This window comes from Passer montanus, unplaced genomic scaffold (assembly GCF_014805655.1).
Source record: "Passer montanus isolate IOZ18808 unplaced genomic scaffold, ASM1480565v1 scaffold10, whole genome shotgun sequence".
In the NCBI taxonomy this organism is placed as follows: Eukaryota; Metazoa; Chordata; class Aves; order Passeriformes; family Passeridae; genus Passer; species Passer montanus.
Window position 1 is genome coordinate 20,183,360 of NW_024356505.1, and position 13,942 is coordinate 20,197,301.

At 37.9% G+C, this 13,942-nt stretch overlaps 2 protein-coding genes across 23 annotated transcripts in view; one reads left to right on the top strand and one right to left on the bottom strand.

Moving 5' to 3' along the window:
* SGCE (sarcoglycan epsilon) overlaps nucleotides 1–8,641 on the top strand; it is a 32,694-nt gene extending 24,053 nt beyond the window's left edge. For 3 of the 20 annotated variants that reach the window (XM_039709328.1, XM_039709338.1, XM_039709462.1), the window contains 5 exons: nucleotides 681–707; nucleotides 1,395–1,583; nucleotides 3,172–3,215; nucleotides 5,403–5,437; nucleotides 7,112–8,641. In XM_039709328.1, coding sequence (XP_039565262.1) covers nucleotides 681–707; nucleotides 1,395–1,583; nucleotides 3,172–3,215; nucleotides 5,403–5,437; nucleotides 7,112–7,162 — 346 coding nt within the window. In that variant the 3' untranslated portion in view covers nucleotides 7,163–8,641. Of the gene's footprint in view, nucleotides 1–680; nucleotides 708–1,394; nucleotides 1,584–3,171; nucleotides 3,216–4,048; nucleotides 4,216–4,525; nucleotides 4,570–5,402; nucleotides 5,438–7,111 lie in introns of those variants that run through there. The other 17 variants (XM_039709318.1, XM_039709471.1, XM_039709452.1 and 14 more) reach the window with 14 other exon arrangements.
* Nucleotides 8,642–11,561: 2,920 nt separating this feature from the next.
* CASD1 (CAS1 domain containing 1) overlaps nucleotides 11,562–13,942 on the bottom strand; it is a 29,545-nt gene continuing 27,164 nt past the window's right edge. For all 3 annotated transcript variants that reach the window (XM_039709563.1, XM_039709560.1, XM_039709573.1), the window contains one exon: nucleotides 11,562–13,902. In XM_039709563.1, coding sequence (XP_039565497.1) covers nucleotides 13,636–13,902 — 267 coding nt within the window. In that variant the 3' untranslated portion in view covers nucleotides 11,562–13,635. The remainder of the gene's footprint in view (nucleotides 13,903–13,942) is intronic.

Consider the following 13,942-nt stretch of genomic DNA (forward strand, 5'->3'; position numbering starts at 1 on the left):
TAGAATATCTCCATTCAGTTCATTATAAACATTTAAAACAGGCCAAAAGGTATCTGCTTGTAATACTGAACTATTTTACACCTAAGCACATGCACTGATTTCCAAGCAAGTGGATGTAGGGCCTCTAGTTGTTCTAGAAAGGGTTAAAATACTCAACATATGCACAAAACTCCCCAAAATCTCCACATATGCACAGCTCTCCAAAATGCCTCCAGCAAATAAAATACTAATAAAGCATCATTGGTTCAGGGGAATCTTAAGTAATTTCTAAAATGCTAACTTTCGAAACATAAACCTGGTTGAGGAGATTAACTGAATTTAGACATATTATCAAAGAAAAACACATAAATGGAAAGCAGCAAGTAACGTGGTTTCTGCCATTTCTTACACAAACTACAATTTCATTTTGTCACAGAATTTCTTTTAGCCAGAAGCTTGTTCTTTAACCTGCATTTTTCATTTCCCTGGTGTGTGTCTGTGTGTGTCTGTCACCACTATCACATCTCTCTACGTGCGTTCATCAAGGCCTCATCATAAACCCCGTTGCAAATGCTGCCAAGTTGCGTTTAGCAATAACCTTGTCAGCATTTCTACATCACTTACTGTTTTCATCATCAGATAGATTAATGTTCCAACTATCAATGCTATTATTTAATTCATAAATTTTGTTTTGTTTTTAGGGAAAAGAGAAACATGCAAACACCAGAGTAAGTGTCTTCTTTCCTGTTATTTTTCTTTTACCATTTAATTCTCATTCTCAGTAGCTCGTCATGCTTCATACATATGTGTCATAATCTTCTTTCATTCTCTGATTCATGGTTTAATTCATAAATGTGAAAGCTGCTTTTAAATCAGAGTCTTGGCAAGGATAGAAGACCAGAATAAAAAGGGTTTGAAAATAAAGACTGTAATTCAAAATAAAATAGTGCTGTTAGAATAAATATGTTAATATGCAATTAAAACTCCTGGTTATTGGACTTTCCAACCTGTCTCTTAAAGGCAGTGAACAGGAAAAGAAATATCCTGGAAGGTATCCAGTGCATATAGTATGGAGTGTTTTAAAATTAATTTACAAGCTTTTGTGAATCTACCACAAGAATCAGGAGTTAACTAAAACTTTAACTACAGCAAATAAATGGAACATCAGCCACAAACTGCCCAGTCTTGAATCCTATGAAAAATATCTATTCAGACAGAAAAATCTAATGGAATAATTGCTGCCTAAAAAATTAAATAAATATTTATTAATTTAACTATTTGAAGGTTGTAATTGTTGCACTGTAGTCTGCAGCATGCATCAAAGTCCTTGTACGTTAATAATAATTGCAAACTTCTCTCTGTTTTGATAAAGCACCTAAAGTATGCATTCACTATTTTATTTCCTTGTGACACAGCATCCAGTTGGTGCACCACAGTGCTATACAGAAATCAACCAAAGAGCTCCGTGACATGTCCAAGAACAGAGAGATCGCGTGGCCGCTCTCCACGCTGCCTGTGTTCCACCCCGTGACGGGCGAGATCGTCCCGCCCCTGCACACGGACAGCTACGACAACACCAGCATGCCTCTGATGCAGACACAGCAGTAAGTGCCACACTCACTTCTGGCTCTTCATGCTCCCTGTAGGTTCCAGTGCTTGTCCTCCGAAATGTGTTCATTGTGGCAGGATTCAGTAATGACTCTCCAGTTCAAGATTGCTCTGGTGTTTGCATTTCCAGCAGGAAGAAAGGCCTTCTGTTGTAAGATTAAATGGCTGGCTTTCAGTCTGCAGGCTTGCAAGAGGCTTGGCATGGAACAGTTAGATTTCTGCATGTTTTGGAGAAAAACTACTTTTGACAGAGGATTCAATTAAAACTGTTCTATTTTAGACACCCTGTCTCTTGAACCATATCTTCAGGGTTCTGGTGTAAAACTAACCACCAAATTTGTGTTGGTTTTATACCAGAAAATTCAGACTTTGTAAGTGGTTAGTCATGTACCTGTCACACATGGTTTGTGTTTGAAACATTGACATTGAACAGAAGAACGTACTCCATTACACAGATAATAAATTCAGGCTTGCCAAGAAAAATGCTCATAGCTCTCTCCAGTTTCCATTGTTGCCACTCTCGTTCCAAAACAGAAACCAGAAAAATAATTAATTCCTGTTCCTTAGAGTTCATTTATCAGTAACTTAGTAAAATTAGTGAGGTAGACCAATGCTTGCACGTGTTCTAATTCAGATAACTCCACAGAGCTGTAGCAAAGAGGCATTTCTGGAAAGGTTTGGTTGAGGCGCCTGGGGCTGAGCAGGTCTGAGGCAGTGGTCTCACAAGTGGCTGGCGTTTTCCAGTGCTGTAACACCAGCTCTACTTGGTGCCTCCTCTGCAGGCCTGCATGGCCCCAGTGGTACTGGTCCTGTGCCAGCTCTAAGTCAGCTCTAATTTACACATGCTTGCCCTAAATTCCCTTCACAATGTAGATCCATGCTGCAGGAGTGTTTTCTTCTCCCTGTCCCAGAAGCTAAATTCTCCAGAAAGGAGAGTTGTATAAATTATTCCTTGTACAAGTGCTGCAAAGTGCTCTGCTCCATCTTTAACAGCTGCTTCTCTATTCAGAATAGCAGTTTTTATGACTGTGATGCCAGATCCTGTACCAAAAGCTGTCTTGAGTTGTACATAGGGTATTTATCTGCTTCACCTACATTGTAACCCTTAATTCCTTTCTGTAAAAACACCTCTATCTGGTAGCTGTTAAGATAGACACTTAAGCAGGGCACAGAAATGCAACTTTGCCTCGATAAATGAACTGGTCTGACATACAGAAGTGGCTGACTATTAATTCCACAGCCAATAACTACATTGCAAATGCTGTCACCTTTGCTGTATTCATGGAATATGGAATATTCACTTACAGAAACCAAACTTTGCTGAACTTCAGAAACCCATGGTGACTCTTGTTGCTTCTGGCATTTCACCAAGTCTGAGCCTTTGAACGTAGCTGACAAGTGGGATAATAAGAACTACTTTAGCACTAATTGTTTTTATTTCATGGTCGTGGCTAACCTTTGGACATAGTGAAAATAGATTATTGCTTCATAAGCAATAATATGAAGTGTAAATACTGAGCGTTCATCATAATACACTTCAGACTTTGTATGGAAGCATTAAAGATATTAAATGGTTTTTTATAGGAACCTGCCACATCAGACTCAGATTCCACAGCAGCAGAGTGCAGGTCAGTACTCAGAAAATACTGTAATTATTAAGTGACCAGTGTGGAGAAAACACTAGTCAAAATGTATACAGTCTGTGGACAGTGGAAATAATTTTCAAATGGAGTAAAATATTACAGAATTGTTATTCTAGAACTTTTTTTGATACATCAGTGGAAATTTTGGCATGGGATTGATTAAACAAGGAAGAAATGCTATGTTAGGGTTCTGCATGAGAGGCTGGAATTTGGTTCAGCTAACGTAGAAACCTCATATAAATTTTTTTTTGTTACGTGAAGCTACAGCCAGATTCCCAAATGCAGTTGCATGGTTTGGATTTGTCCATGGTTTGGACACTTGATAAATGTAAATTTCTAATTCCCACCAATATTAGTTAAGCTTTGAAGAAGGAGCTCTTTATTGCAGTCACTAGACAAAGTGTTGATACTGGGGAATCTGTGGTGAGGCACAGCCATGCTTCCGGTTTCCTGTGTTGTAGTCATCACTTTTGTGTCATTCTCAGAAATGCTCATGTACTGACTGAGGTCAGGCATGGCCCATCAGACTAAGGCTGACTGTCCTCTCTTCTTAGCATCTCAGGGTTGAGAAAAACCTACAGCCATAGCCATGTAAGAGGGGGTAAGGACCACACAGGGAAAAGGAAGAGGCCAAGTGTAATTTTTAAATATTCAAAGAGGTATCAAAACCAAAACTCTAGAGAGATACATATGTTTTGAACATAATATGGGAACTACAGCTCCAAGCAGAAGATTTGTTTTAACTTAGGAGTTACATAAGCAAGTCTTTCTTTTCATTGAAAATCCTTCTTCTTCATTACTGCTTTCGGGGATTAAAGGAGAATTTCGTATGACAACATTTCAAAGATTTGAGGCAAGTATATAATAGATGTTTCTCTCCATGTGGGTTTTGCTATGTGGAAATTAAAAACAGAGGTATAAAATGTCTGATAGCAGTTCTGGTAGCTTTTCTGTTTGTGTTCTTCATTGCATGTATGCTGGAAATGGTTGATGACCCTGGCAGTCAAAGCCTTGACCCAGAGCCTCCAGCACTGGGTTGACATTTATTACAGCTCTTCTCACTCACACTGTTTAGAAGGCAGAATAAAAGTGTCACACAGTGCTGCTCTTCTGCTATGACTGTTTCAAGAATTCCAGTCTGTCTTGCAGCAAATAAGATGCAAAATCACCTGGTAATACTGTACAATGACAGCAGTGAGGCATTTTTGCAAAGGTTTGAAACACAAGCTAGCACAGGTCTGTCACTTTTGAGTAGCACTGAAAAACTGCCCTAAAATTAGATCTTATTTTTATAGGAACCTGCCACATCAGACTCAGATTCCACAGCAGCAGAGTGCAGGTCAGTACTCAGAAAATACTGTAATTATTAAGTGACCAGTGTGGAGAAAACACTAGTCAAAATGTATACAGTCTGTGGACAGTGGAAATAATTTTCAAATGGAGTAAAATATTACAGAATTGTTATTCTAGAACTTTTTTTGATACATCAGTGAAAATTTTGGCATGGGATTGATTAAACAAGGAAGAAATGCTATGTTAGGGTTCTGCATGAGAGGCTGGAATTTGGTTCAGCTAACGTAGAAACCTCATATAAATTTTTTTTTGTTACGTGAAGCTACAGCCAGATTCCCAAATGCAGTTGCATGGTTTGGATTTGTCCATGGTTTGGACACTTGATAAATGTAAATTTCTAATTCCCACCAATATTAGTTAAGCTTTGAAGAAGGAGCTCTTTATTGCAGTCACTAGACAAAGTGTTGATACTGGGGAATCTGTGGTGAGGCACAGCCATGCTTCCGGTTTCCTGTGTTGTAGTCATCACTTTTGTGTCATTCTCAGAAATGCTCATGTACTGACTGAGGTCAGGCATGGCCCATCAGACTAAGGCTGACTGTCCTCTCTTCTTAGCATCTCAGGGTTGAAAAAAACCTACAGCCATAGCCATGTAAGAGGGGGTAAGGACCACACAGGGAAAAGGAAGAGGCCAAGTGTAATTTTTAAGTATTCAAAGAGGTATCAAAATCAAAACTCTAGAGAGATACATATGTTTTGAACATAATATGGGAACTACAGCTCCAAGCAGAAGATTTGTTTTAACTTAGGAGTTACATAAGCAAGTCTTTCTTTTCATTGAAAATCCTTCTTCTTCATTACTGCTTTCGGGGATTAAAGGAGAATTTCGTATGACAACATTTCAAAGATTTGAGGCAAGTATATAATAGATGTTTCTCTCCATGTGGGTTTTGCTATGTGGAAATTAAAAACAGAGGTATAAAATGTCTGATAGCAGTTCTGGTAGCTTTTCTGTTTGTGTTCTTCATTGCATGTATGCTGGAAATGGTTGATGACCCTGGCAGTCAAAGCCTTGACCCAGAGCCTCCAGCACTCATTTGGGTTGGCATTTGTTACAGCTCTTCTCACTCACACAGTTTAGAAGGCAGAATAAAAGTGTCACACAGTGCTGCTCTTCTGCTATGACTGTTTCAAGAATTCCAGTCTGTCTTGCAGCAAATAAGATGCAAAATCACCTGGTAATACTGTACAGTGACAGCAGTGAGGCATTTTTGCAAAGGTATGAAACACAAGCTAGCACAGGTCTGTCACTTTTGAGTAGCACTGAAAAACTGCCCTAAAATTAGATCTTAAAAATTCCCATGTCTGTATGTTCTGCAGTACATTATTTCTGCAGAATACAACTGTTCTTTCATATTCATCACAGATGCTGCCTGTGACAAGCTCTCAGAAATCCAGAGGGGTGGGGGGTGGAATGAATTTGGGACAGAGGATGTTTCCTCCTCTTCCCTTGCTTTATAATGACACCTTGCTTTGTAGCTCAGATGTGCAAGTGACCCTGCAAGCACTTCCCTGACATGATGGCATGTGCCTTTTGCAGCTTTTCTGAAAGGATATCCATAACTCCTGTTGCCAGAATGTTGGAATTTTAGAAAGTTGTGATTTAAAATTCAGGCTCAACTAAGAGTTTTTTAGTAGCATGACTACAAACTTAGCAATTTATTTTATTGATCTGTTCAAGTAAGAAATTCAGAGAACTAGAACACCTAAGGCCAGAAAACCTATAGATTGAGACATTAATTGTTAAATTTTCTTCATTTTCTACAGAAAACTAACAGTAATATACTCAGGGAATTTAACATCCTATCAGTCACAGCTGTGAAAAAGAAATTTCTATTTTAAATATTCAGTAGACCATATTTAGTAATTTGAAGAGCACACCATGGATAATAACTGTTTTCTACTTCAGGAACTATCTGAATCCCCAGTAAGGAATAGTTTTATTTTAACCTTATATAAAAAGGCAGACTTAATAGCTGACATAATCCTTGACTATTTCAGAAAGTTAAAATGTAATTGGGAAAGAATTGTTTGAGAGGTGACCACTCAGATCTAAAGTTTGTTACAGTGATGAAAATTGCTACTGGTATCCAATATGAACAGATAGGTTAGGTTTTAAAATTGTCTCTCTGTCAGTAGGCAGAATTCACAAGGACTGTTTAACGTGCTTGGATGAAAAAGCTTATAGGGTATTCCTGTAATATAAAAGACTAAATATTGCATGTGCACCGTGTACCACCACCTTTTGTTTTGTGCCACAGCCTCCTATGAAGTCTGTTAGATCCCAAATAGGAAAGATAAATTCCCAGTTGAACAATCTTTTCCCAGCCCTCTCCCTTCCCAGAAGAATGCTTTGTTGTGTATATGTCATCTTTCAATTCAGGTTGTACTTGTAGTGTTTCTGCAATGTGGTTGTTGATAAAGGAATAATAAATGCTATTTATGTGCAGTGCTCATAGTTCACAGTTCAGTACTGTTGAAGCATCACGTGCCACTGATGGATTATACAAATTCTCATCTCTTTGCAGGTAAATGGTATTCCTGAGGAAAGAAAACTAACAGAAGCAATGAATTTGTAATCAAAGAAGGCAGCAAATTGTCTCACTTCCTTATTTGTTCTGGTTATTGCATGAGTTTTTCTGGTGTATATTGTGCATGCCCACAGTATTATGATGGTTTCAGTGCCAGGAGTACAATCACTTCCATATAACTGATGTACTGTATCCTTTTGTACTTTGGACATTTTTGACAATTTGTAAACACTGATAACTTTTTATATTTGTTACATTCAGGAAGTAATCTTTAATGTATATATATACATACATACATACATGTATATATGTATGTATATATATGTATTAATAAATATCAAGCTTTATTCTGTCTTGTGATCTCTCCTGAAAGTTTTAACAGGAAAGTCAAAACTTCAGAGATTCAAGGGATTTCAGACTATTAATGGGATGATATAATTGCCTAACATTTGCACAGGGAAAGAAGTAGTGTGCAAGCATGAAAACTTGTGCAACATGATGAGGCTCAGAAATAGTATTGCATATATATTAGGTATTATCTTTTTAGAGATTACCAAATATAATGAGCAAAGTTATTTTTGGAAAAGAAATAAAGAAATAATGCCCTAGAGAAAGTAACTAAAACTTCTCATGATAAAAATTGGGGTTTTGTTCTTTTAACAGATATTTACACTATTTCAAAACTTGTAAGCAATAAAGCATTTAAAATCTCTCCATTCATTCACCTGGTTATGTTAGAAGAAAGTGCTACAAACTATTGTAGGCAAAAATTAATGTCTGCAAATGAGGAAGGGTTTAATTTGGTACAGTATACCTGGACTAACTCTTTAAAAACACTCTAAATTTTTTGTGGTATTCACAATAAAGAGCCCCAATGCTGTTTATTTTTTATATCCTCCACATATTTTTTTCTTTTTGGAGTGCAAACTGTTGTGGGAGAATTATGTATCCAGTAAACCAGAGATTATATTTTCACATCTTAAAAAGGACTTAATTAAAGGCATACTTTGCTGGGAAGTGGTTTCTTTGAGAGGCATTTGTCCATGCAGCTGAAAGCTTAATAATATATGGACTTTGCTAAAAGGATTTGATTTGGGGTTGCCATGTTTTTCAATAGATAACTATAATTCATCTACTGACACTTTTCACCAGCTTTTAAATGAATTTCTGATGCTTCTTTAAATCTTCAATCTAAGGACATCACACAGGACTTCAGGGTCTGCAGCTGTAACAGCTGACACCAAGAGTTCTTGGGGTTTTACCTCAAAGCATGGCATTGTTTTAAGCTGACACTTACACTTTGTCTTTTTTCTGTAATATTTTCTCTTTCAGAAGCTGTATGTTCATCAGGACATTGCATTGTAAGCAGAAAACTGCGTCTGCTTTAAAATTGCTAAATGCTGGCTACATTTCCTTAGCTGAGGTTCCTGAAGTCTCTGCTAAGAGAAATTTGAATAATTTTGGAATTTAAGACTGAAAATAAAAGGAATACGTTAAATGAGGTCATTTTGTAAAAAGACCAAAGTAGTTGCTCTTGGTTTTGTGGTTTCTGGTTTGTTTGTCTTTGTTTTTCTCTTTTTACAGTTATGACCCAGTTCTGTCAAGACACAGAACCTTAATTTACATGAATTTTTAAGCATCAATGATGTGTTTGTAGGCTTGGACCTGAATGCATTTTTTCAGCAGATAGAACAAATTCTGAGCTGCTTTTTAGACTAATTTTGAGCACCAACTATGATAACTGTGGCAGCAAAGTAGATAAGCAGTGCTCAGTACATGGTACCTACTTGTATATTGTCAAACCTCCAGTATCAGTTTACAAAGCTGCTCTGCATGCTCAGCACAGCCCACAGGATGTGGCAGCAAATCCTGCTGGTAGCTGTCAGTCCAGGAGAGGTAGCCCAAGCTGAGACATTAAAGGCAGTTCCTGAAACAGGTGGAATAAAGAGCCATTCATACTCACTTTTTGAGTGGCATCCATCATGCCTTCCTACCTCATCCAAAAGGTACCAGGAAAGAGACTTCACCAGTCAATCAGCCTCCTCAGAGACACCCCCCTTCTTTCCAGCAGCTTGGATGGTTATCAGTGAAAAGCAAATCACTAAACTGCACACTGAGGTTTATAGGAAATTAAACCTTTTCATCTCTTACCCAAGCCGTAAAAAAATTTCAAGTACAATCAGCATTTGGCTTCTATTAGTTTATGCTACTATTTTCAGATGTATCAGCTGTCAGTGTTTTGAAACCAAAATGAATGGAATGGATTTTAAATAATGATTTTTAATGCAATGTAAGATTAAACTTTGTAAATAGTTCTGGGTGTGGATTATAGTAATTTCTGATAACTACAGGATGACATGACAATCAGTGGATCTACCAGTTGAGCTGCTCCCACCTCATTTGTATTAAAGTAACAGTGTCAATATATTTAAGGAAATAAACTGTTACATACATGCATAAAGAATTAATTTGTAGCAGTGCAGGCTCCACCTATTTTGGGAAGAATCTAATCATGTAGGTCACTCAGGTATTGAGAATACCTGAACTATTTTATGATCGAAATCTTCATTTATCTGAGGTAAGTTTAATAACAAATTATTTATTTTTACTTATTAAAACAATTGCTCTGAAAGCACAGATTTATAAAGCTGGTTAAAGAAACTTAATGGCTAAAGAATTAGTAATAAGACAGTAAATTCACAGCCTCTTTTAATTATATGATGGCAATATGAATGGATATTGTACTAAGTTGCAACCAAATTAAACAGAAAGCCCTACACATCCCTTTGTACATAAACAAAATGTATAACCTAATAAAACAGAAAACACAAAGTAGTGAAGTTGTTGCCTGATTATTTTACAAAAGGGTGCCTGAACAACGTTAACTGTTGCAGCTTTTAATGTTCCAGCTACAATACTGTATGGTCAGGTCTGAGACCTGGGGTGGAGCTAATGGTGCAGGGTTTGTTTAAATGGGGACAATGCCTAAACAGATGTCCTAACGTGAGAGGAGGGAGAGGATTTGCTGCACCTGAACTATATACCTCCCTGATTATAAAATCAGGAGCTTTCAGGATCACAGAATCACAGAATATGCTGAGTTGGGAAAGGGACTCATCAAGATCATTGAGTCCAACTCCCAGCCCTGCACAGGACCATCCCCAAGGGTCACACCGTGTGCCTGAGAGCATGGTCCAAACACTTCTTGGACTCTGGCAGCTTTGGTGCTGTGACTACTTCCCTGGGGAGCCTGTTCAACCTCTGGGTGAAGAACCTTTTCCAATATCCAGCCTGAACCTCCTGCCACAACTTTAGGCCATTTCCTTGTGTTTTGTCATTGGTCACAAGATTAAAGAGATTAGTATTCCTTTCCTTTGAAGGAGCCCCTTCTACTGAGAGTGGGATTGAAGTAGCTCAAGTAGAATCTAAATTCTGTCACTCAAGCAAGTCTTCAGGATGGGCTTGGTTTCTCGATGCTGCCAGACCAAAGGAAAGCCGAGTCAGTTCCTCTGCTTTCCTGCAGAGCTCTGCTGCAGAGCTCCTGGCAGGGAAAAGCATCCAACGCCTCTGCTGCAGAGTCCTGCCGAGGGCCCCTGAGCTCCGGGCTGGCTTTGGCTGCTGGAGCTGTCATTTCATCAGAGCAGGGACAGTGCCATTTAGTGCAGAGCAATTCCTGCACTGCACGTGCCTTAGTTTGTGATACAGTGAATTGCAGCACAGCTGGAGAAAAGCAATAGAGAGTTTTTACTTAAATGATGCTGGTCCTATTACAAAAATAAGCATCCACAGCACTTTTATTTAATGTTTAAATTACTTCATATTTTTACATAACCTGAAAAGAAAATATATTTATTCCACATACAGTAATAGTAAACAAGTGCATTATTTCAAACATTAAAAATAAATCTTTTAACCAAGTCTGTACAACAGATAAATAGAGTTATATCTACAATAGTTATGTTGTGAAGAACAAAACAAGAATTATCCCTCAAGCTCACAGTTCCCTGTTGCTCATAATACTGGCATAGATGAAGGTTATGCTTGCTATCCCCCACTATGGTGTCCACCTGCACTCTCCTTCAGTCACTCACTCAAATGTATTGATCAATGAGGTTAAATTCCCAAGCATTAGAAGTAATATGCATACAGAACAAACAGCTGAGTATTTTTTCAGTATCTTGAAAACAGCTGGCAGGCTTAGTAAATCTGTTGAATTTGGGGGATGTAAATGATTTCTTTTTTGTTTTTTTTTTATGATGAATGACTGCTCATTCTTTAAAAGAACCTGTTCTCCACCACACACCAAAAAAAAAAATTGAAGTAAGTATTTTCATCAATTTCTTTTGCATCCATTCATGGCTGCAAGAGTGAATTCATTGTTTTACCTGGGACAAGAACAAAAACATGCATGTGACAGTATACATGGTACAAATTAGCATTACAAAAATAAGCATCCACAGCACTTTTATTTAATGTTTAAATTACTTCATATTTTTACATAACCTGAAAAGAAAATATATTTATTCCACATACAGTAATAGTAAACAAGTGCATTATTTCAAACATTAAAAATAAATCTTTTAACCAAGTCTGTACAACAGATAAATAGAGTTATATCTACAATAGTTATGTTGTGAAGAACAAAACAAGAATTATCCCTCAAGCTCACAGTTCCCTGTTGCTCATAATACTGGCATAGATGAAGGTTATGCTTGCTATCCCCCACTATGGTGTCCACCTGCACTCTCCTTCAGTCACTCACTCAAATGTATTGATCAATGAGGTTAAATTCCCAAGCATTAGAAGTAATATGCATACAGAACAAACAGCTGAGTATTTTTTCAGTATCTTGAAAACAGCTGGCAGGCTTAGTAAATCTGTTGAATTTGGGGGATGTAAATGATTTCTTTTTTGTTTTTTTTTTATGATGAATGACTGCTCGTTCTTTAAAAGAGCCTGTTCTCCACCACACACACAAAAAAAAAAAATTGAAGTAAGTATTTTCATCAATTTCTTTTGCATCCATTCATGGCTGCAAGAGTGAATTCATTGTTTTACCTGGGACAAGAACAAAAACATGCATGTGACAGTATACATGGTACAAATTAGGATTCATGTTGTTCATAATCATACATAATTGCACATATGCTTGGAAAATAATATTGCTGTCATGTTTTTGACTGCTAACAAATAATCAGAAAAATAATAAAATGAAAAGGCAATTAGAGGTCAAACTATTACTTGAACAAAACCCACAACCAACCAAGAAATGTCCATAACTTCACTGATTAGTAGAATGTAAACAACAGCTTGCCACTGCCACACTGAAGGACTGTTTCTTTCAATTTTAAGGTTTTTGCTAAAGGAAAAAAAATAGTAAGGAAGACTGGGAACTCCTGAAAAGGATGGGAAAAAAGTTTTCTCCAAACAGCTCCAATCTCATTTCACTTGTATTTCTGAGACTCAACCATCTGCATGCAGCAAAGTTGACCACTCAATCCCTGTTCCTCTTGATACCATCAGACTGACTTGCATCCTCTTAAATTATAATGTTATTACAGCACAGAATATGGCACTAGTTCCCTAGTGAGACCTAATTCAAGGTCACCTACAAACACAGGGAGAAGGTCAAAGATCACTGTTCCCCTAAGATCTGATGGAGTGGATATAATGGAATTCCATCTGACTGAAAAAGGTTGGAGGGTCTTCCACAAATTTCCCATCTTGAACTGAGTCTGAATTTTCATTTGTTTGTTCGCTGGGATTGTACACAGAACTACACACAGTTAAATGAATTAGTGAAAAATTTATGAAAAAACAAACAATTTTAGGAAGAAAACCCAAATTCTCTTTATAAAAAAATTTCGACTCTGAATTCACCATTTTTGTTGAACACATCTTAAATTTCTAAAAAAACCCTCATAAAGTATTATGTAAACTTGTATATAATCTTCAACCACTGAATTGATGATTACTTTCTGTTTCCACATACCAAGGGTTTCATCTAACGTGTATTACTATTCCACCCCAAACACTAACTCCTGACCAGCAAGCTGCCGCTTTGTTCCGAGCCCTGCCCGGTGCGGCGGCTCCCGAGGCTGGCGGCTGCGCTGGCTGCGCTCCCCGCCGAGCAGAGCAGAGCAGGGCAGGGCAGTGCGTGCTCCGTGCGGCGGGCGCTGCCACAGCAGGAGCAGCGCAGCTCCTCGCCCTGGGCTCGCCCAGCGCCGGCTGAATCCCGTGATGTGCCCATGATACTGCTCAACCACCGCACTGCTTCGTGTCTCGTTTCAACAGATATGTAAACAGAAACAAACATCCAGTAGAAAGGACTCATTTTCACATGCAATTCTGTACAGTGCACTCTTGTTTCTCAGATTATTTGAGAAGGCTATTTCCACGCAAAATATGTACATTTCCACTATATACATTTTCCACACGCTTAATTTAAATGTCTTCTTGTACCTCCAGTTGAGAATTTTTGTTCAGGCAGACACAAAGTAAACCTGAAGAAAGTTTCCAAGTTAATGCCTTGACTGATCTTGCACTGCTGAGAAGAAGTGTAGTCCGCAAAAAAATCCAGCTATGCATAGCAACCTTTTCAGCAGAGTGGAGTTATCTTTAGGAACCACAATCTGTGCTAGATCATTAGTGATCTGAGAAATCTCATGTGCCACGCACACAAATATGAAAGTGCTGACAAGAACATTAAACATTGGATATCCAGGAATGAGCACCAAGATCCCCTTCGTGTCTGCTGCCAGCCAAATATGGTATTGGCAAATGAAGAGCTAAAAGAAAAAAAAAAGTGTTTAACATTACTTATATATG